A 20300-nucleotide genomic window follows, 5' to 3' on the forward strand; every position below is an offset into this window, starting at 1 on the left:
GACTCCACAAAAAAAGGAAAACCATAAGGTCCCTAGTTTGAAAGTATGAAAATTGAAGGAGGGTATGGTGCCAAGTCTGAAAGTATGGCCCTCAGTCTGAGGGTATGAAAAGTAAAGAAGAGTATGGTGCCATGATTTGTTTCAAGTAGTGAAAAAGTAAAGAAGAGTATGGTGCCATGATTTGTTTCAGCATGAAAAGTAAAGAAGACTATGGTGCCATGATTTGTTTCAGGTAGTGAAAAAGTAAAGGAGGGCTCAAGGTATGGTGCCAAGTTTGAAAGTATGGCCAAAAGTGTACAAATATCTATTTTCCCAGTGTTTTTTCAAGTGGACCTTACCACAATCAAACTTATTTTTTAAAATTTAAAAGTCTCATACCGGTACCGTTTTTTCATACCTGACAACTATGTTCTTAGGGTTAAGAATGGTATGATTTGAAATTGCTTTACAAGAGAATACCAATATGAACTATGAACTATTGAGATACAAATAATAATCCAAATAGCCAATGAGCAACTTTTCTTGTTTCATTCACAACAAATTAAAATTTGAATTATGTATCTTCAAATTATCTTGCCATTATAAAACCCATATCTTATGGTTTCGAGCCTCACTGAAATTAAATAACTTGCACAATTGACAAACACTACTCCCTTGAAGCATATAACTATGACATGACAAAATCAGTTGCACACAAAACTCTCTAAGACACCCATGACACTGTATAACTGAGGAAGTACGTCGTCTAATCTCATCACAAATTCGGGGGACCTCGGAAGACCACCTTCCAACAATAGACTGTTTCTAGATTGGATACTCCTACTTTCAAGCTGAAGCCTACTTTCAAAAAGGTATGAGCCCCTACTCCATCTGCAGTCTTCAGATTTCCAAACTGCTAATAACAGTCTTTCAAACAAGGAAAAACGCTGCAGAAGCTTATGTGTATCATATAGCTATGGTAAATATTAGTGGATGAAATATCCACAGGCACCTGCCATTAGGAACTCCCCATTGCTGCCATCTCCATGCTCTCCCCACCCCGAAGCTACCGTTCAGGTACTGCACCATCACCTTTGTGAGTAAATTCTGACTGGAGCCGAAAAAAACTTTAGAGAAGGTTTCAATACAATGGCTCCAAGGTAGATCCATCAACACTAGATGTACGCTACTACACCATCGCCTTTGTGAGTAAACTCTGACTGGAGCCAAAAAAAACTTTAGAGAAGGTTCAAATACAATGGCTCCAAGGTAGATCCATCGACACTAGATGTATGCTGCAGCAAATTTAATGGAGACAAGAGCTGCTGCACATCACCCACAGCTGGAAAGGCAACCAACCTCGTAAATCTGATACATAAAGAACGCTTACATGACTTTAATGGAACCAACCTTGTAAAATCTGCTCTGCTTCTTGTCCAGCATGAATAACCCTCTTTCAGAAGTCACATAGTTACAAAATCTTTGTTTTGTGGTTGCTGTCCTTACAGGCTCAAGTACACACCAGACAAAAGAAGTGCCAGAGTTTATCTTGCTCTTTGAAGCAGACTCCCCTGGTTTCCCCTCTCACTTCCTGTAGAGAAGCCGTCTTGTCTGCTACTTTCTTTTCTGCCGAAAGGATCGTGCATCCTGTCTTCTTGTACCCCTCTGTCGTCAGCAGGGGTTGCCTCCTCGTCTGCATATAAAAATTTATCGATCTTTGCTGCTGCCTGCCTGCCCTCGACTATGGCCCACACTACAAGTGATTGGCCGCGCCTGCAGTCACCAGCAGCAAAAACCCCTTGAAGATTGGTGGCATATTGGCCATATTCTGCTTTGAAATTGGTCCTAGCATCCCTCTCCAATCCCAGCTTCTCTGCAATATTCTGCTTTAAAAAATTCAAAAGTATCCACAAATCAGCAAGAGGTCATCCTTTCTATATTTCATAACGAGAAAGTTACTGTTGAGTTAGAAACTACCTGCTCAGGGCCAAGGAAGCCCATGGCCAAAAGCACAAGATCTGCCTCTATAACTTCTTCAGAACCTTGCACCTCATGCATTTGGAACCTACCATTTGCATCCTTCTCCCACTGCACCCTCACAGTTTCAAGTCCTGTCACTTTACCTTCTTCATTCCCAATGAATCTCTTTGTAAGCACCTTATAGGACCTTGGATCTTTCCCAAATTTGAAAATAGCCTCTTGATGCCCGTAATCTGTGCGGAGAGTTTTTGGCCACTGCCCAAAAAGAAGGGGAAACTGTGTCAGAAATTGGGGCTCTGTTGAAACACACACTTTTGTATAAACCCTGACTTAGTAATCAGTTTGCAACAACCTGAGGCCATGGATTTCCTGGTGCACGAGTAGCTGGGGGTTGTGGCAGCAATTCTAAATTCACCACTCTCTCAGCGCCGTGCCTCACTGATGTCCCTATACAGTCAGTCCCAGTATCTCCACCTCCTATAACCACCACCTTCTTCCCTGCTGCTGAAATATACTTCCCATCTTCTAGGTTACTATCCAATAAGCTTTTAGTGTTGCCGTGAAGAAACTCCATGGCAAAATGTACACCCTGAAGCTCACGCCCTTCTACGTTCAGATCCCTGATCCACCAAATATTTTGAATTACTCTCTCTCTCTCTCTCTCTCTCTCTCTCTCTCTCACACACACACACACAGTTTCGCATCTTCGCAAAGGAGTTTCTGCTCTAGCTCACTATCAGCTGGGCCAGCTGGGGTGGGGGTATGCCCTCAGCCATGAGCATGCTTTAGCTAATTGCCCCGCTGCAGCCCACCTGTTATCATAGCTCAGCCCACCTGCTGTCCAAGCCCCACCCACCTACTGTTAAGCCAAACAATCAATCCATTTCCTAGCTGCCGAACAGTCAACCGAACCACTCAAGTAGCTACCCAATCCAGGTTTTCGAAGGGCACCCCCTTAATGCTCCCAGCTCTGCAGGAGCCACCTTCATCCCATGTTCCACAGAAAGTCGGACAGTCAGGCATTTTCATTTTGGTGTGGCTCTTGGTTGGAGCCGTGCCCTTGAGTTCGATGACTGAGATTTTGTTGACTGTAGGCCGGCCCGATAGAAGTGTTCCTTCGCTCATCAGCCCTCAATGCCAGAGATTCGTTCAAGATCCAGTCCTAGACAACCTGACCTTGTAATAACAGCTAGCTGGTATTGTAAGAAAGACATACGCTGAAATATGTATGTCTGATTTGAGATAGGAGGAGGAGAGGAAAGAGAGAGAGAGAAACGATGTTTTTGAAAGGGGGGAGAGAGAGAGAGAGAGAGAGAGAGAGGTGCGTATGCTTATGTACGCTTGGAACCCCTCAAAACTCGCTTTTATGAGAAAGCTCTTGTGTTGCAAAGGTCAGGCAGCTATCCGTACAGCTCTATAGTGGCAGGCTGAGCAGGTGGTAACTATGCGTGAGTGTCCGACTCCATACTGTTCTGCAGAAACAAGGCTGGGTGCAGGCGGCTGTACAATAGGAGATGTGCAGGTGTGAACAGCCGTGCAGGTAAGACGGCGGGATAGCAGGGAAGCATGAGGGAGAAGAGGGCGCTTGCCAATTTTCCTTAGTTTAGAAAGAAAAAGACACACACACACTCTTTTTTTAATACGACCTCTTTCGGGGAAAAGTATACACTTAACTCTATTAGTAAAACCCACTATAACAAAGTTTTCTTTATTTTAATAGAAAAAAGCAAGGTTACAGAACATGCTTTTGAGCTTCTTCTTCTTTTTTTAACTCCTCCCGATGTGTGTTCTCTAATGAAAGCATGTGTAACAGCATGAGTTAAATTTGCACATGGCCAAATGCGCTTTTTTTAAGAACACTTTTGAAAACAACAAACCCCTTGGCTTTTAGAACTTATTCTTGTATTTTCAGAGGGGAACTGTCAGAATATGCAGCAGAAATGATAACCAAACTTGGGTAGACAAGAGCAAGTAGAAGCAGAAAATAGACAGCACAAGAAACACAGAGAGATAGGTGTGTAAACTCTTCTCTATACACAAGATCCCGCAGAAAACTAAATGAGGAAGTGGTGGGAGCATGGGGCCTATTTGTATGCCCCATGTGAGCAGTCGGCCAGCACTGCTGACCCTCCACGACTGCATGAGCAGTCGGCCAGCAATAAAGAAGTCCACGACTGCATTCATCCAGTCGGCCAGCAGTAAGATACTCCACGACTGATGTCTGGGCAGTCGGCCAGCCACAAGACTGCAGATGGGACAGTCAGCCAGCCACTAGGTGCTCCTGCCAACCTCTGGCATCCCTCCACACCACTGGAAAAAAATGGAAAAAATAGGAAAAAATACGGAGTGAGGAAAAATGATAAAACACCTTATACAGGGCGGGCACACCCACAACAGAGGCCCTGGTGTATAAATATAGACAGGAGATGACCCCCTCTCAGCTCCTGGCTGTCAACCCAAGGAAGCTGGAGTGCCGCCTGAGCGTAGCCTGAGGTAGAGACTTCGTGAAGAGGTCCGCCGCATTGTCCCCCGTAATAAAGTAGCAAGATGTCACCAGCCAAGATCTTCTCACGTACAAAGTGATACTGTATTTCTATATGCTTGGTCCGGGCATAGAAAACCGGGTTCCGAGCAATAGCTATACAACTCTGGTTATCGCACTGGATGACTGTGGGCTCCTTCTGTGGAAACCCAATCTCGCCTAGCAGCCTCCGCAGCCATACAACCTCACAAGCAACACCACAAGCAGCCCGGTACTCTGCCTCTCTCGAAGAAAGGGCAATAGTTGGCTGCCTCTTGCTGCTCCAAGAAACTGCTCCTGAGCCGAGGGTGAAACTGTATCCTGAAGTAGATCTCCTCGTGTCTGGATCTCCTCCCCAATCTGAGTCACTCCACCCTTGGAGCCTAACTCCATCCCCTCCTGTGTAAAAGAGTCCCAGATCCTTCGTACTCTGCAGATACCGCAAGATCCGCAATCCTGCGTCCCAATGAGTCTTCAATGGCGTCTGCATAAAAGAGCTCAACAGCCCCACGGAGAAGCTCAAGTCCAATCTGGTGTTCAGCAACCAGATCAATGAACCAACCAACTTCCGGTACTGCGGCTCACAAGGATCAGTAACGGTTAACTTTGTGTTCGGGTCCATCGGCGAAGTAATAGGCTTGCAGTTCTCCATCCCAAAGGCCTCAAGCAACTCATGAACATACCGCTGCTAAGAGACGAAAAACCCCCTCTGGGTCTGCCAGATCTCCAATCCCAAAAAGAAGTGGAGTAAGCCTAAGTCGGTCATCTCAAACTCCGTTGACAAGGCAGCCTTTGTCACTCTAATGTGCTCCACATGACCGCCAGTGAGAATGAGATCATCCACATAAAGGATGATAAGCGTGAGCCATGCCGCGTTCCCGAAAGAGATACAGGTTCGGATCTGCAACCGATCTCTGAATCCAGTCCGAATAAAGAAGGAATCAATCTTCTGATTCCAAGCCCTGGGAGCCTACTTAAGACCATACAAGGCCTTACGTAACCTGTAAACCATCCCTTCAGATCCTGCAACAATAAAGCCTGGAGGCTGCTCAACATACACCTCCTCCTGCAGGTCACCATTAAGGAACGCAGATTTTACATCCATTTGATACACGGGCCACCTCTCAGAAGAAGCAAGGGCTAGAACGGTCCGAATCGTGGACATCCGCACTGTCGGTGCAAAGGTATCCTCGTAGTCGATGCCTGGCCGCTGAGCATAACCTTTAGCCACAAGTCTGGCTTTGTGTTTGTCCACCGACCCATCATACGCATATTTGGTCTTAAAGACCCATTTGACACCAATGACTGACCGCTTCGACGGCCTCGGTACCAACTCCCAAGTGTTGTTCTTCTCGATGGCATCAAGTTCCACCTGCATGGCTTTCCTCCAAATATCCTGTGAAAGGGCTTCCTTTACGGAAGTGGGCTCTTTGTCCCGCATGATACGAGACATCAAAGCATAGTTCACCTGAAGAAGCTCCGCTGTGTTGCTTTTATCTCGGACTCTATGTGATCTTCGAGGGCCGTCCTCTGTGGTCCACTCGGAGAGTAGCTCCGTGACACCTGACTCCCGAAGGGTGTCTAACAACCACCTAGGTACTCGAACAGATCGTGGAGCCTCCTGTGATCGCGGGGGCTCTACTCCAGCTGCCGGCTCAACCTCCTGTAGTGACTGAGGTTGATCAACTGGAATGATGGTCTGGGAATCATCATCAGACTCCTCTGGATCTCCAAGAAGTGGCGGCTCCTCGACAGTGGATACTGGAACATGCTCGTCAAAGACCACATCCCGGCTGACAACAATCTCGTTCCTGTATGGATCATACAACCTGTATCCCTTGGAAAGAGAATTATACCCCACAAATACAAGCTTGCGGGACTTGGAGTCAAGCTTCCCCCTCTGCTTCTTCGGAATATGTACATACGCGTCACTCCCAAAGACACGGAAGTGTGAGACATCAGACTTCCTGCCAAAGTATGCCTCAAATGGAGTCATATGGGGTACTGAAGTCGTCGGAGATCGGTTGAGGGTATGGACAACCGTTGCCACAGCCTCTCCCCAAAGTGGACGAGGAAGATCACGATGCTCCAGCATGGTCCTCGCCATCTCCACCACAGTCCTGTGCTTGCGTTCAACAACTCCATTCTCCGAAGGCGATCCAGTATGATCTGCACAAAATCTGAGAAATACAGTCGATGAGAATTCACCTCCTTTATCAGCCCGGAGAGTCTTGACCTGAAATCCAGACTCTTTCTCCACCATCACGTGCCAATCCTTGAACCGAGCAAAAGCCTGGTCTTTCTAGGAAAGAAAGTAGACCCACGTGAATCTCGTACAATCATCAAGCAGCAGCATAAAGTAGAGAGATCCTCCCAAAGATGGTGTCTGCTGAGGTCCACACAAGTCAGTGTGAATCAACTCCAATGGTTTCGAAGCCCGCCTGGAAGCTTGCTTCGGAAAGGATTCCCTGTGCTGCTTACCACGTATGCAAGAACTGCAACGCCCTTGCCTACTACCAACATCTGGCAAGCCAACCACCATCTGGTCTCGGAAAGCTCGCCTCAATGCATCCACATTTAAGTGGCCAAAACGAAAGTGCCACAAATCTCCGACCTGAGAACCTGTCAACGAGGAGAGTGCAGAGAGCTTGTAGATACCATTCTCCACACCGCCTTCCCAAACAACCTGGCCAGTCTCACGGTCCCGTAGAGCAACTGAATGCTCCTCAAATTCCACCCGAAAGCCAGTCTTGCATACTTCATGCACTGACAGAAGATGAAAACCCAGAGCAGGGACATAAAGAACACGGAAAGCATGCTTGCCCCCCTTGCCGTCGGGAATAATCTCCATCCGGCCCTCACTATGTATCGGAATAGTGGAGTTGTCGCCAATAAAGATGCGACCTGACTGCCGTTTCAGATCCAGAAAGAAGTCACGGGATGGAGTCATGTGCCTGGAAGCACCACTGTCAAGAATCCATTCCCGGGTATCCTTCGCGGTGAAGCCAACTGCCTCCTCGCTCGAAGATGATGAAGCGTCGGAGTCCACCATCTCTAAGTGCACAAATGCCGTTTTGCAACTGAGGCTGAGGAATCAGCACTCTTCCCTGTCCGCTTAGGACACTTCCTCCAATAGTGGCCTTTCTCGCCACAATCATTACAGGATCTTTCGGCCTTCAGCTTCTCTCGTTCTAAATCAGGCTTCTTCTCAGAAGACCTCTCCCGTGAAGCCTTCCCTTTGCCCTTATTGTTATTCCGGTCTTTCGACCGTTGGCCAGTTAAGGCCTCCGAACCTCCGCTGTGAGGAGGGTTCGTGAAACGTTCCTCTTGGTCCAAGACCATTGGCACAAGCTCCTCCCAGGTAATGGTGCTGAGCCTTCCACTCGTAATCAACGAGGAATAGAAAGCAGATACTGAGCAGGCAAGTGGGACAGCAAAGTGAGGGCCATGTTTTCAGATGATATCACTTTCCCAACTTGTAGGACTTCCTGTTGAAGGGCCTGCAGCTTGTTAATGTGTTCCCGCATCGTCAAGGACTTTGCAAGGTTCATAACCCGCATCTGCACTTCCAAGGAGATCCGTTTCATGGGTGATACCCTATTATACAAAGAAGCCAAGTGCTCCCATATGCCTCTCGCCAGGTCATGTGCTTTACATGATTGATCACTTGTGGTGTGCAGTTGCGGAAAATAAATGACCGGACCCTGGCGTTGACACGATCCCGCATGTGCGCCTGTGCCTCTCTGTACTTCCTCGTCGACAGTAACTCCCCTTCCTCTGCTTCCGGCCGTGGAACCCCGATGATGATGAAATCAACAAGGTCATATGACTCCAGCACAGACTCCATCATGACCTTCCAGATGCCGTAATTGGACCCGTCAAACTGACGATCCACTAGGAACGTGGGGAGAGTCGGAATCTTCACATGCTTCTCAGCCATCTCTAGTAAATTTGCCATCACGGGGAGTAACCTGAAAGGGTGGGTGGGTGGGAAAAAAAACTGTAAAACCTGCAAGTGGTTGTCTAGCACCTTTAGCCCGCCTTTCTCTTGCACCTTCTCTTCCCAAACAGTCCAAAACAGTCCACCAATCAGCAACCTAACAATCCCCCTCTTGCTCAGAAAAAACTCCCAAGATCTATCACGAGCCTAGGGCTCTGATACCATGTCAGAATATGCAACGGAAATGATAACCAAACTTGGGTAGACAAGAGCAAGTAGAATGCAGAAAATAGACAGCACAAGAAACACAGAGAGATAGGTGTGTAAACTCTTCTCTATACACAAGATCCCGCAAAAAACTGAATGAGGAAGTGGTGGGGGCATGGGGCCTATTTATATGCCCATGTGAGCAGTCGGCCAGCACTGGTGGCCCTCCACGACTGCATGAGCAGTCGGCCAGCAATAAAGAAGTCCACGACTGCATACATCCAATCGGCCAGCAGTAGGATACTCCACGACTGATGTCTAGGCAGTCGGCCAGCCACAAGACTGCAGATGGGACAGTCGGCCAGCCACTAGGTGCTCATGCCAACCTCTGGCATCCCTCCACACCACTGGAAAAAAATGGGAAAAATACGGGGAGTGAGGAAAAATGATAAAACACCTTATACAAGGCGGGCACACCCACAACAGAGGCCCTGGTGTATAAATATAGACAGGAGATGACTTCTAACAGAACAACGCTCCCCACCAGCCTCTACTCACCCATCTAAAGGCCTACTTGGCAGACCACCCTCCAGAGGAGTTACCTTGGACAGAGCCATTGCCATCTGTAGAGCGAGATGCCCACGACCACGATATTCGCACCCATGACTCCCTCACCATCGGCAGATTCGAGCCATCATTGCCCGCCACCGGAGGAGTTTACCGCGACGATTCAGCGGTTCAGCTTTCAGCTCTTAGCTCTCTTAGGATGTTACTATTTTCATTCCTTAGACATCATCATCATCATCAGTTGTACTTTGTTTTGGTCTCATAGGCCATTTCGGCCTTTAGGAGACGTTAATATATCTTTCTTTCTTTCTTTCTTTCTTTCTCTCTCTCTCTCTCTCTCTCTCTCTCTCTCTCTCTCACACACGTATGCATGTTTAGATTTGCATAAGCAAGTTCAAGTAATGGAACCAAGCAAGCAATGCAATAGAAAACAAAGACCCTCAAACCATAGTCACAAGGGAACATCGTTCCAAGCTCTTGGAACGGGGGAACGCGTTCCATAGAGATAGCCGTTCCCGTTCCCGTTCCAAAATGGCACCGCAGACCATGTAAGAAATATAAGTGAACTATGTATCATGTAGAACACATCTATGCATTATCATGGCCACTACTGAGATGGTTTGAGGTTCTTTCTTTACTATGCCTCTTTCCAAAGCATTTACAGATATATAAAGTAAATTTATAAACACATTTATGCAATGATGTGGCGTTCCCGATTCCGTTCCCTTTTATTCAAGCTTTTCGTTCCCGTTCCAAACAGTCATCCGTTTCCCAAAACGTTCCCGTTCCCTTGTGACTATGCCTCAAACCTCTATATGTTGTCTTTGACTTGACAACTTTTGTCTCCATACACACATAATATGGGGAAGCGTGTACCTTGGGCTAGTAGCACCACAAGCAAGTAAAAGAGCATCATTGTCTTCCCTCAATTTTTGAACTGAGAAAACGGGATCCACACCAACATTTGCATTTACTACAAACTTGATTCCCTCTGCAGCCATCAGGTCCACACGACGTTGAACTACTTCCATCTTGTCTGTCTTCATGTTAGGCACTCCATACATCATTAGGCCTCCTATTCTGTCGGCCCGCTCAAAGACAGTCACTGTGTGACCTACTTTGTTCAGCTGATCAGCTGCAGCCAATCCAGCAGGCCCACTTCCAACAATGGCCACTTTCTTTCTGTAACGCAAGCATTATAGTAAGGCTTAAAGAAATATCTCAATACCAGAAATCATGTTGCATGTCTATAAACATATGAGAATCAATACCCTGTCCTCTTCACAGGTGGTCTTGGAACCATCCAACCCTCTTCAAAAGCTCTGTCAATAATAGTGCATTCCATTGTTTTGATGGTCACAGGGTTCTCAATAATGCCTAGAACACACGAACCCTCGCATGGAGCAGGACACACTCGCCCAGTGAACTCTGGAAAGTTATTTGTCTCCAACAATCGATCAAGAGCCTCACGCCACCGCCCTTGATGTACAAGTTCATTCCACTCTGGTATTTTATTGCCAAGCGGACAGCCACTTGTTTCCTGGAACAGCATACACATTAAACATTAACACAACAGTGGTGGGTGGTTTTTTTGTTGTTTTTTTGGGGGGCCGGGGGGCGGGGGGGAGTTCTCGCCTTAAACTTTCCTACATGAGCATCCTACCAACTAGTGGGTGACGTGACTACCTGATGGCAAAATGGGGTTCCGCAGTCCATACACCTTGCGGATTGTGTCTTCAGAAGCGCATCCTGCCTTGTTTCTTCCAAAATTTCTTTCCAATCATTAATTCTATCTTCAGCTTTTCTGTAGGGAAGTGGCTCACGCTCATAGTTCATGAACCCCCTATGCTTAACGGCCTCCTTCACCTTTGTGGGTCTCTGTAAAATCATTCTCAGAACTCAAGCTTTACTACAGCGAAAGCCAAATGCAGATCATCTCTCTCTCTCTCTCTCTCTCTCTCTCCACACACACACACACACACACACACACACACACAAGCTCGCTCTCAGAGGTATTGACATCCTGTGGGGCAATAGGGAGGCACCGCCATGAGAAGTGGACATCTCAGTGCTCTACTCCGCCATGGACAATTGAGCTCTCCATGTCTTTCATTACGTTTTACACACGGGGACCTACTTGTGATAAATGGGCCGTGTCTTTTCTTTTTTGTGTTCTGACATTAGTCCACACATGGATACACATGTCTCAAAGCCCCTACCAGTCTTCATTAAACGTTAATAAAATCTCTCTCTCTCTCTCTCAGGAGATGAACATTGCTGCACTGTACATTCAGGAGGATGAGATTTGACTCTCTTTTTGTATCCATGGACTCACGGTGTAAATGGGTCCTTTTTAATTGGTAGATGTTCAAAAAAAAAAATCATGATTCCAACATCCAGTTTTTCATGGATCATATGTACTCAGATCATAACAATCTCTTTCTTTCCTTATCTGTCTCTCTCTCTCTACCGACGTTAATACCTCTCTGCCTCTGCCTCATATACACACACACACAGCGGGAAAAAAAAAAAAGTCTATCAGAGGTATTGAAACACCACCTGTCCCACAACTCCTTTTGACTCGAGAGTCCCCGCTTCATTAAATGCCGAAGAACCACTGACTGCAGCCTTGTTTGCTAACTTCTTCAATTCTTCAAATGCATTTTTCTTAAATAGCTTAGCTTCCTCTTCCAATGATTTCTGTTTTTCTTTCAAAAGAATTTGCTTGTAGTCGCGGGGGAAAACCTTTACGAACTTTGGCAGGAGCTCATCGAATCTAGCCAGCACTTCCTTGGCCAACTGACTTTGTGTGTTTCTTTGATGTTGCTGCACCATCGTGCGCAAGGTCATTATATCCTCCTCATCCTCTACTTTATCAAGGTCTACCAAGCCAAGGTTGCATCTAGATTCGAACTTTCCATCCACATCCAGCACATAAGCAACACCTCCACTCATACCAGCCGCAAAGTTTTTCCCGGTGCTTCCCAGTATTACTACAGTTCCACCGGTCATGTACTCACAACCATGGTCACCTACTCCCTCAACAACAGCCTTAGCACCAGAATTTCTGACACAGAACCTTTCGGCTGCCATGCCATTGAAATAGGCTTCACCACTAGTTGCACCATAAAGTGCAACATTACCTATGACAATATTCTTCTTTGGATCAAAACCACTACCCTGAGGAGGATACACAATAATCTTTCCACCTGACAACCCCTTCCCTACATAGTCATTGCTGTCTCCCTCCAGCTCCAGTGTAATCCCTGAGCAAAGAAACGCTCCTAAACTTTGACCTGCACTTCCAGTGAATTTCACATGAATGGTGTCAGCAGGAAGCCCAGCCATCATATATATTTTTGTTACCTCGTGACTAAGCATTGTTCCAACAGCTCTGTTCACATTAACAATTGGCATTTCAAAGTAGACTGGAAGCTTTTTAATCAGGGCTGGCTGTGAAAGTTTAATGAGTTCCTGATCCAAAGCCATGTCTAGGCTATGGTCCTGCTTTTGCACACAGTACTGGGCTGCATCCGGCCGGATCTCTGCAGCAGGCTGAAGGAGGAGGGAAAGATCAATGCCTTGCAGTTTTTCATTTTCTCTGATAACTTCATTGTCCACGAGTAGTCTGTCAGACCTCCCAACCATCTCATTCATTGTTCGAAAACCCATCTCTGCCATCAGTTCACGTACCTCCTCAGCAACCATAAAGAAGAAGTTTATCACATGTTCAGGCTCGCCAGCAAATTTCTCTCTCAAGACAGGATCCTGTGTGGCAATACCCACAGGACATGTATTTTTGTGGCACTTCCTCATCATGATACAGCCCAGCGTAATGAGGGGGGCTGTGCTAAAGCCAAACTCCTCAGCTCCAAGAAGGGCAGCAATAGCAACATCTCTTCCAGTCTTTAGCTGCCCATCTGTTTGCAAAACAGTACGGCCTCGCAGATCATTTGCTACAAGTGTCTGATGTGTTTCTGCTAGTCCAAGTTCCCATGGTAAGCCAGCATTCTTGATACCAGTCCATCGAGAAGCACCCGTACCTCCATCATGTCCGGATATTAACACATGATCTGCATGTCCTTTCACAACTCCACTAGCAATTACTCCTACTCCTGCTTCAGAGACTAGCTTTACACTTACTCGAGCTCTCGGATTTGAGTTCTGCAAAAGCACACAAATCAAAAGTTTAGAACTGTGATTTTTTACTTCCGAGCCACCCTCTCATCCTGTAATAATATCCTGACAAAGAAGAGTCTTAACCTTGAGATCATAAATCAATTGAGCAAGATCTTCAATTGAATAAATATCATGGTGAGGCGGTGGGCTGATAAGCCCAACGCCTGGGGTAGAATTCCTTGTCACAGCAATGTCACCAACTACTTTGTGGCCAGGAAGCTCACCACCTTCACCTGGTTTGGCTCCCTAAGATTATATTGAGGTGTCAGTACATTTTCAGAGTGATAATCATACCCCAAAAAAGGACCAGAACTTTTTTTTAAGGATTAATATCTGAGCTAACCTGTGCCATCTTTATCTGTAGCTCAATTGCATTAGTAAGGTAATAGCTGGTAACACCAAACCGGCCACTTGCAACTTGCTTTATTGCACTTCTTCTTGGATTTGGAGATCCATCTGGAAGTCCTTCTAATCGAGAGGTGTTTTCTCCACCTTCACCTGCAGTTTTGTTATAATTTAAATAAAAGCAGGTATGGATAATGCACAAACCATTAATTTTGCCCTCATCTTGTTATCAACAGTAACATGGATGGGAAACGGAATCGTCAAAACAAACCTGAGTTGGATTTCCCCCCAATTTGATTCATGGCTAAAGCAAGGGTTGAATGAGCCTCCAATGAAATGGAACCATAGCTCATGGCACCTGTGCAAAATCTCTTGACAATCTCACTGGCTGGCTCAACTTCCTCCAAAGGGATCCTTTTTTCCGGTGTATCTTTAAACTTCAGAATGCCTCGGAGATTGCATTTTTTGTTAAGGCTATGTATAAGTTTGGAATATTCCTTATAAGCAGCAACAGAATTGGTCCGAGCTGCTTCCTGCAGCTTCGCCATAGCTACAGGGTCATTGAGATGAACTTCTCCGTCCTTTCGCCAGTGATAATCACCAGGGTTAGGCAAAGCAAGAGCATCTGCACTTCCCTCTGGAAGGAGACGAGAGGGAAAGGCCAATTCATGCAAGCGCAATATATCTTGTGCTAGCATTTCAAATGTGGCACCTTCTACCCTGCTTGGGGTTCCCTTGAAACATTTATCTACTATCTCAGAGGCAAGCCCAAGTGCTTCAAATATCTGAGCTCCTTTATACGATGCCAAAGTGGAAATCCCCATCTTTGCTATAACCTTCAAAATTCCAGAATTGCTTGCCTTGAAATACTTTCTCACAAGTTCCTCCTTGGAATGAAGCACACCTCCTTTTTTGGGTGGTATTTTCCCATCTACTTGCAGCCTCCACACTGCCTCAATGGCCAAATACGGGCAGATTGCATCAGCCCCAAAGCCTACAAGGGTACAAAAGTGGTGCACTTCACGAGGCTCCCCTGATTCAACAATCAAGCCAATTTGAGTACGCTCCAAGCTAGAAACTAGGTGTTGATGCACTGCTCCAGCAGCAAGAAGCGAACCAACAGGAACTCGCGAAGCTGATGTTTCTGTACCCAAAAAGAACAACAGTGAAAATAATTCCCATGACAAGTCTCTAAATATGTATGAGATAAAAAAATTCATGATTACTCAATGGGAAATGCTCCGGCCCCTCATCATCTTACAAGACCTCCCCCCCAATCGACTCATCAAGCAAGTTATATTCTGACACCAGGAAATGAGCCCATAAGACAAGTCTCTAAAATTGTATGACATCATAAAACTGATGAAGACTCAATGGGCAATGACCCGGCCCCCCATTATCTTACAAGACCTCCTCTCTAACACCACAAAATACACAGATATATACGATGCTGCATCGGACTCAAGCGGCAAATAGAGGAACTATGCCAATGCTGCAAGCCAACCACAGGAAACAATCTGACACCTTCACAATTTTGAGTAAGATGCTCACCTCTATCTGAAAGCACCAGAATTTTGTATCCCTCCTGTATGGCAGACCTTGCCTCCAAACAAATCCTATCTAAGGCCTTCTCCAATCCTTTTGTTCCATCATATTTGAAAAAGGTTGTATCAATGACTTTGCTTCTCCAACCTCGGTAATCCATCTTCTTGATTGCCTCCATTTCTTCAATAGTAAGAAGAGGTCCTTTAAGAGACAATCTTTGGCATTGACCTTCAGCTGTCTCGGTTAAGTCACCCTCAGGACCAATCATACACTCCGTTGAGGTGACTATGGCTTCCCGAATTGGATCAATTGGAGGATTCGTCACCTGTGCAAACATTTGTTTGAAGTACTCAAAGCCCAACTTCGGTCTACTAGACATTACCGCAAGCGGTGTATCATTACCCATGGAACCAAGAGCCTCTACGCCATCTTTAGCCATGGGAAGTAAAAGCATCTCCAAAGCCTCCACAGTGTAACTATCAGAAAAAAGTCAAAACTTTAGTTTTGAAATGCTCAAGAAAACACAAGCATAAATGAACTTCATAGTAAACGCACATCAAAATACTTGTGTAAGGGAGTGGGGGGAGGGCCACCCGCGGGTGTGAGTATAGTTGTAAGAAAACCCTCTTTTTTTTTTTGAAAGGCATATCAAAATACACTGCAACTTTGTTTGAAACAAATTACTTACCCAAATGCCTTCAAGGGTGGTAACAATCCATAAATGCCCATCTTTTCCATATTTTCATCGGAGCTGTCAACCTACACAAGCACCCACCAGCAACCTTCATAACAAAAAAAGTGAAAACAATGCTCATAACCAAAAACACATTGCTCTACTTCATTAAAAGTTGTTTGACAAATCATACATTTGCAGAGCCAATTACATGTGGAGCCACTCGATCCATCTCTGGAACTGAGTCCACTATCTCTTTCAAAACAATTTTGTGTCTATGCAGCCAATCTGCATAAGGGTGGCTGGCAGCATACTGCTTTTTTAGTTGGTCATCGTCCACCACAACATGCCGCTCAAAGTCAACCAGAAGCATCATTCCTGGGTTGAGACGTCCCTTCTTGCTCACATCTTCAGGGGCAATGTCAACTACCCCGACCTCACTTGCCATGATTACTCGCCCACTGTGTGTTTCGTAATACCTTCCAGGCCGAAGCCCATTACGATCCAAAGTTGCACCAAGATATCGGCCGTCAGTGACTGCAGCATAAGAGGAAGTAAAACAAAAGCATTAAGACTCATGGCTAGCTTGAAAGAACACTAATCCATTTTCCCAACACCCAGGTTGAGAAAGTGCGAAAACATACATGCAATAAGAGCCGGCCCATCCCAAGGCTCCATAACTGCAGAAAAGTACTCATACAAAGCTTTCCGGTCAGGGTCCATGTTGGTATCATTTTGCCATGCCTCAGGAATCATCATCATTACAGCTTCTGGAAGGCTCCGCCCGCTACGGACAAGCAACTCAAGCACCCCATCAAAAGCACCTACATAAAATAAATTATTGTTTACCAATTGAAATACAGTCACTACACATAGATGTCATCCTCTTCAATTGGTCGATACCTGAATCTGATGAGCTTGTGTCAACGATGGGCAACAGTTTCTGCAGTTCATCTGTTGAAAGACCTAAGACCTTGCATTTGAGGAGGCCCTCACGAGCTTGCATCCTGGCCCAAGAACAGAACAAATCAAAGCCATTCAGATTTGGAGCCGTAGGGAACCGTAGGGAGAACATTAAAAAAATAAATAAAAGTCTTACCAATTGATATTGCCTCGCAATGTGTTGATTTCTCCATTATGTCCTAAAATCCGCATAGGCTGTGCGCGGTCCCAGCTAGGGAATGTGTTAGTTGAAAACCTTGAATGGACCTGCGATTTTGACAGGTAAAAGGTTATCATAAACTGTCAAGTAATCAACAACAATCTAACCTTATCCCAATTTCTAAACGATCACCTATCCTTCTGATACAGAAATATAACAAGAGAAAGCCTAGGCGCGATGAAGCATGAATCCTTACCAAAGCCATATAGCTGGTAAATTTTTCATTTCCAAGGTCCTCACAGTAGTATTTCTTCAACTGGTCTGGTTTGAGCTGCCCCTTGAACGTGATGGTCCTACACAAAAGTTGCATTTCATAGAGGGATAGTGCAGGCATTCATCGAGCGTTTACTTTTCTTGCCACTATGTAAGGTCAACGACTAGTTTGTACCTGGATGACAACGAGCATATGTAGAAGTCCCTTGCCCCACCGTAAGCTAAATTTAGTGCAGCTCTGATGGCTATCATCGAAGTCTTTCTGAGGATATACATCTGCGTGATTATTCAAAGAAATGGCTAGCTTTAGACCAGGGGAAAATAATACAAACATGACTTTTACACAACACAACACCCCCCCCCCCACCCCCACCCCCAACAAAAAAAAAAAAAAAGAGGGAGTTCTAATGCCAAATCTATGTCTCCAGCTTACCTGCTGTTCTAAATCTAAATTTGATCGGCAACTTGGCGTCAGAAATATTTGTTCAACAATAGGCTCAGTTTTAAGGGCAGACTTTCCTAGGTCAGAATTGTCAGTCTTCACCCTCCTCCATCCCAAGATGGTATGACCAAGTGATTCCGCAACCTGTTAATGTGCATTAGTTTTTGATAAGACAAACATTTATGAGCTCATATACAGCTCCGTGCCTATTAGAAACTCTACTAAAACCATAAAAATATGATGTATTTACTTTGTTGAAGACGTTTTTGCTCTCTTCTCTGCGGATCTTTGAAGTGGGCAGAAAGAACATGCCAACTGCGTACTCATTAGGAGGGGGCAATTCGCATCCAACATCTTGCCTTGCAACCTGCCAAGAAGTCATTAGACCCGTGGACCATTGCATCTTAATGAAAGATGCAAGAAAAATTTATTTTGCACTGTAAAGAAATGAAATGGAATGCCAAGTTGCGAGTTGTTTTTCCTTTCAATAGGCCACATGGATAAATACTACCTGAGCCAAAAAATCGTGTGGAAGTGCAACAGTAATGCCTGCACCATCTCCAGTGTTAGTTTCGCATCCACAAGCACCCCGATGTGCCATGCGCACCAGCATCTCCAAGGCATCTGCAACCTGTGCCTCTTTTTGTGTTAGAATGACTCTCTCTCTCTCTCTCTCTCTCTCTCTCTCTCTCTCTCTCTCTCTCTGTGTGTGTGTGTGTGTGTGTGTGTGTGTGTGAGTTAAAACATCTTTTTCCCCCTAAGATGAAGTGACCACTTACTGTTTGACGGCTTGGCACACCCGAAAGCTCGGCAACAAATCCAACTCCACAAGAATCCTTATCAAGAGCCGGATCATACAAACCCAAGGGTCCTGTTGGATAATCTGAGAGGGCCATGGAGCGCACCACTTGCAGCCAGGGCATTTGTTGTGCAATGTGCCAATGAGGATGAATCCTCCTCTTGCCTCTGATGGAGCTTCGCAGGGAACCATTCCTTCTCAAGCCACAGAACTGGCCTCCGGGCAAGCCTCTGAAAACTGATCGGAAAGAGAGGGGGGCTCTCTCCTCGTGAAGCTTGGAGAAAAGCAACGATGAGACAGAGGAAGGCTGAATGGCGGTTGTATGATCAGAGTTAGATCTAATGCTCAGCGGTACACTCGTCAAGATAACCGCCATAGCAACACAGAATTAAAACTGGGCAGAAAATGAGCGAGGGAAGCCTCCGAGAGAGAGAGAGAGAGAGAGAGCGCCCGCACAAAAAAGCAAGAGAAAAGAGCCAGCACTTTACTAAATTATACTGGAGCCAAGTGTCTTCGGTTCGCCTTTAAGCAAAAGCAAATGGAATGAACTGCCGCGTTCTGCCTTTGTGGGAAAGACTGAGATGCAGAAGTTAGTCTTGAAGGGTAGACTCCAACGCAGTACTCTTGAAGACTACAGTTTCAATCCGCCTGTAATCGTAGCTGCGTTTAACAAAGAGTATACCGCTATGTTGATCAGTACAGGCCAAAAAACCTTTAACACCAAACCTTGTCCGATCGCAACCAGCAAAATCTCTTAAATGTAATCAGAGAAAGCTTCATCACCGCCACCACAAGCGCTGCTGTGCCAAAGACGAAAAGAAAATGAAATGCATCTTTGTTGAGGGGGAGAGAATCGCAGAAAACAAGAAGGAAATCCGCTTCCAGATTAATAAGATGGGGAGAGAGAGAGAGAGAGAGAGAGAGAGAGAGAGAGAAGATCGCTTTAATCACATCATGTTAAAAACGTCTGCTTACCATCAAAGCGAGAAAAGGAAGGTGGAGCAGACCAGGCAGAACCTGTAGCAGGGTCCTGAAGAGAGGGCCGGGGGGTGGGGGGGGGGGGGGGGGGGAGGGGGGGGACTTTCCCTAATCTCTGTTTTGAGAGCTTGAAACTGTGCTGCACCTCCGCTATAAATAATCGCAGAAAGCTCCACTTGCTTAACCGGGCTACTTCTTAATCTCTCTCATTAGGCTCCTAATATAGCGCAAAGGGTCCTGCTCGCCTAGGACCGGTCGCCCAATCCCTCGTTGACCGGCCAACAAACGTGCCAGCCTAGCGTGGGCTCCACTTGGCCCCACTCCCGACAAAATACATGCCCCGAGCCTGCCACGGGTCTAGGCTCGGCCTGTTTCGATTTGGGGCCTTTCCCACGGCCTACTTAAATGCTAATATAAAACCCCTACATCGCGCCTCCTTTCCCACGCCCACTTAAATGCTGATGTAAAACCTCGCCCTTCGTTACAGTTCAAGGCCAGGGTTGCTTTTTAACGCCATTTTTAGGCTTTTCGGTAGTTTAAAAAATAGTGCTCATGTTTTTCACACCTAACCTTATTCTTTTGACTACTCAAAAAAAGTGGTTTCTTTCTTTTATATTCAAACAAACTACTTGCCACTTTCAATACTGAAGGTGTATCTTTAGGACACGTTCCCTTATGTTTATAAAATTTTGGAGAGGACTGTGCCAACTCCTCGCCATACTTCATGTATGGTTTTTTTTTTCACTCACACAAACAAGCACAAAATTCAA

The 20300-nt window shown here is 45.7% G+C and overlaps 1 protein-coding gene across 5 annotated transcripts; it reads right to left on the minus strand.

The window, feature by feature from the left end:
- Positions 1-505: 505 nt before the first annotated feature.
- Positions 506-19724, minus strand: GLT1 (NADH-dependent glutamate synthase 1). Of its 5 annotated transcripts, XM_086815293.1 has the most exons (23): positions 19528-19724; positions 18533-19349; positions 18265-18384; positions 18004-18120; positions 17745-17897; positions 17487-17587; positions 17295-17391; positions 17036-17145; positions 16840-16943; positions 16581-16760; positions 16130-16473; positions 15952-16022; positions 15270-15739; positions 13990-14862; positions 13717-13871; positions 13458-13619; positions 11754-13358; positions 10881-11072; positions 10466-10734; positions 10071-10376; positions 2312-2579; positions 1957-2214; positions 506-1862 (listed from the first exon to the last, which is right to left on the minus strand). In XM_086815293.1, the coding sequence occupies exons 2-23, from the start codon at positions 18926-18928 to the stop codon at positions 1524-1526; spliced, it is 6690 nt and encodes a 2229-aa protein (XP_086671419.1). In that variant the 5' UTR covers positions 18929-19349; positions 19528-19724; the 3' UTR covers positions 506-1523. The 5 variants fall into 5 exon arrangements, with proteins under 5 accessions (XP_086671419.1, XP_086671418.1, XP_086671421.1 ...); XM_086815292.1 differs by lacking the exon at positions 19528-19724 and having other exon boundaries at positions 506-1865; positions 18533-19409; XM_086815295.1 differs by lacking the exon at positions 19528-19724 and having other exon boundaries at positions 16148-16473; positions 18533-19202.
- Between the last annotated feature and the right edge of the window lie 576 nt (positions 19725-20300).

This window comes from Cibotium barometz, chromosome 21 (assembly GCF_041138505.1).
Source record: "Cibotium barometz isolate CiBa-2024 chromosome 21, ASM4113850v1, whole genome shotgun sequence".
Lineage (NCBI taxonomy): Eukaryota > Viridiplantae > Streptophyta > Polypodiopsida > Cyatheales > Cibotiaceae > Cibotium > Cibotium barometz.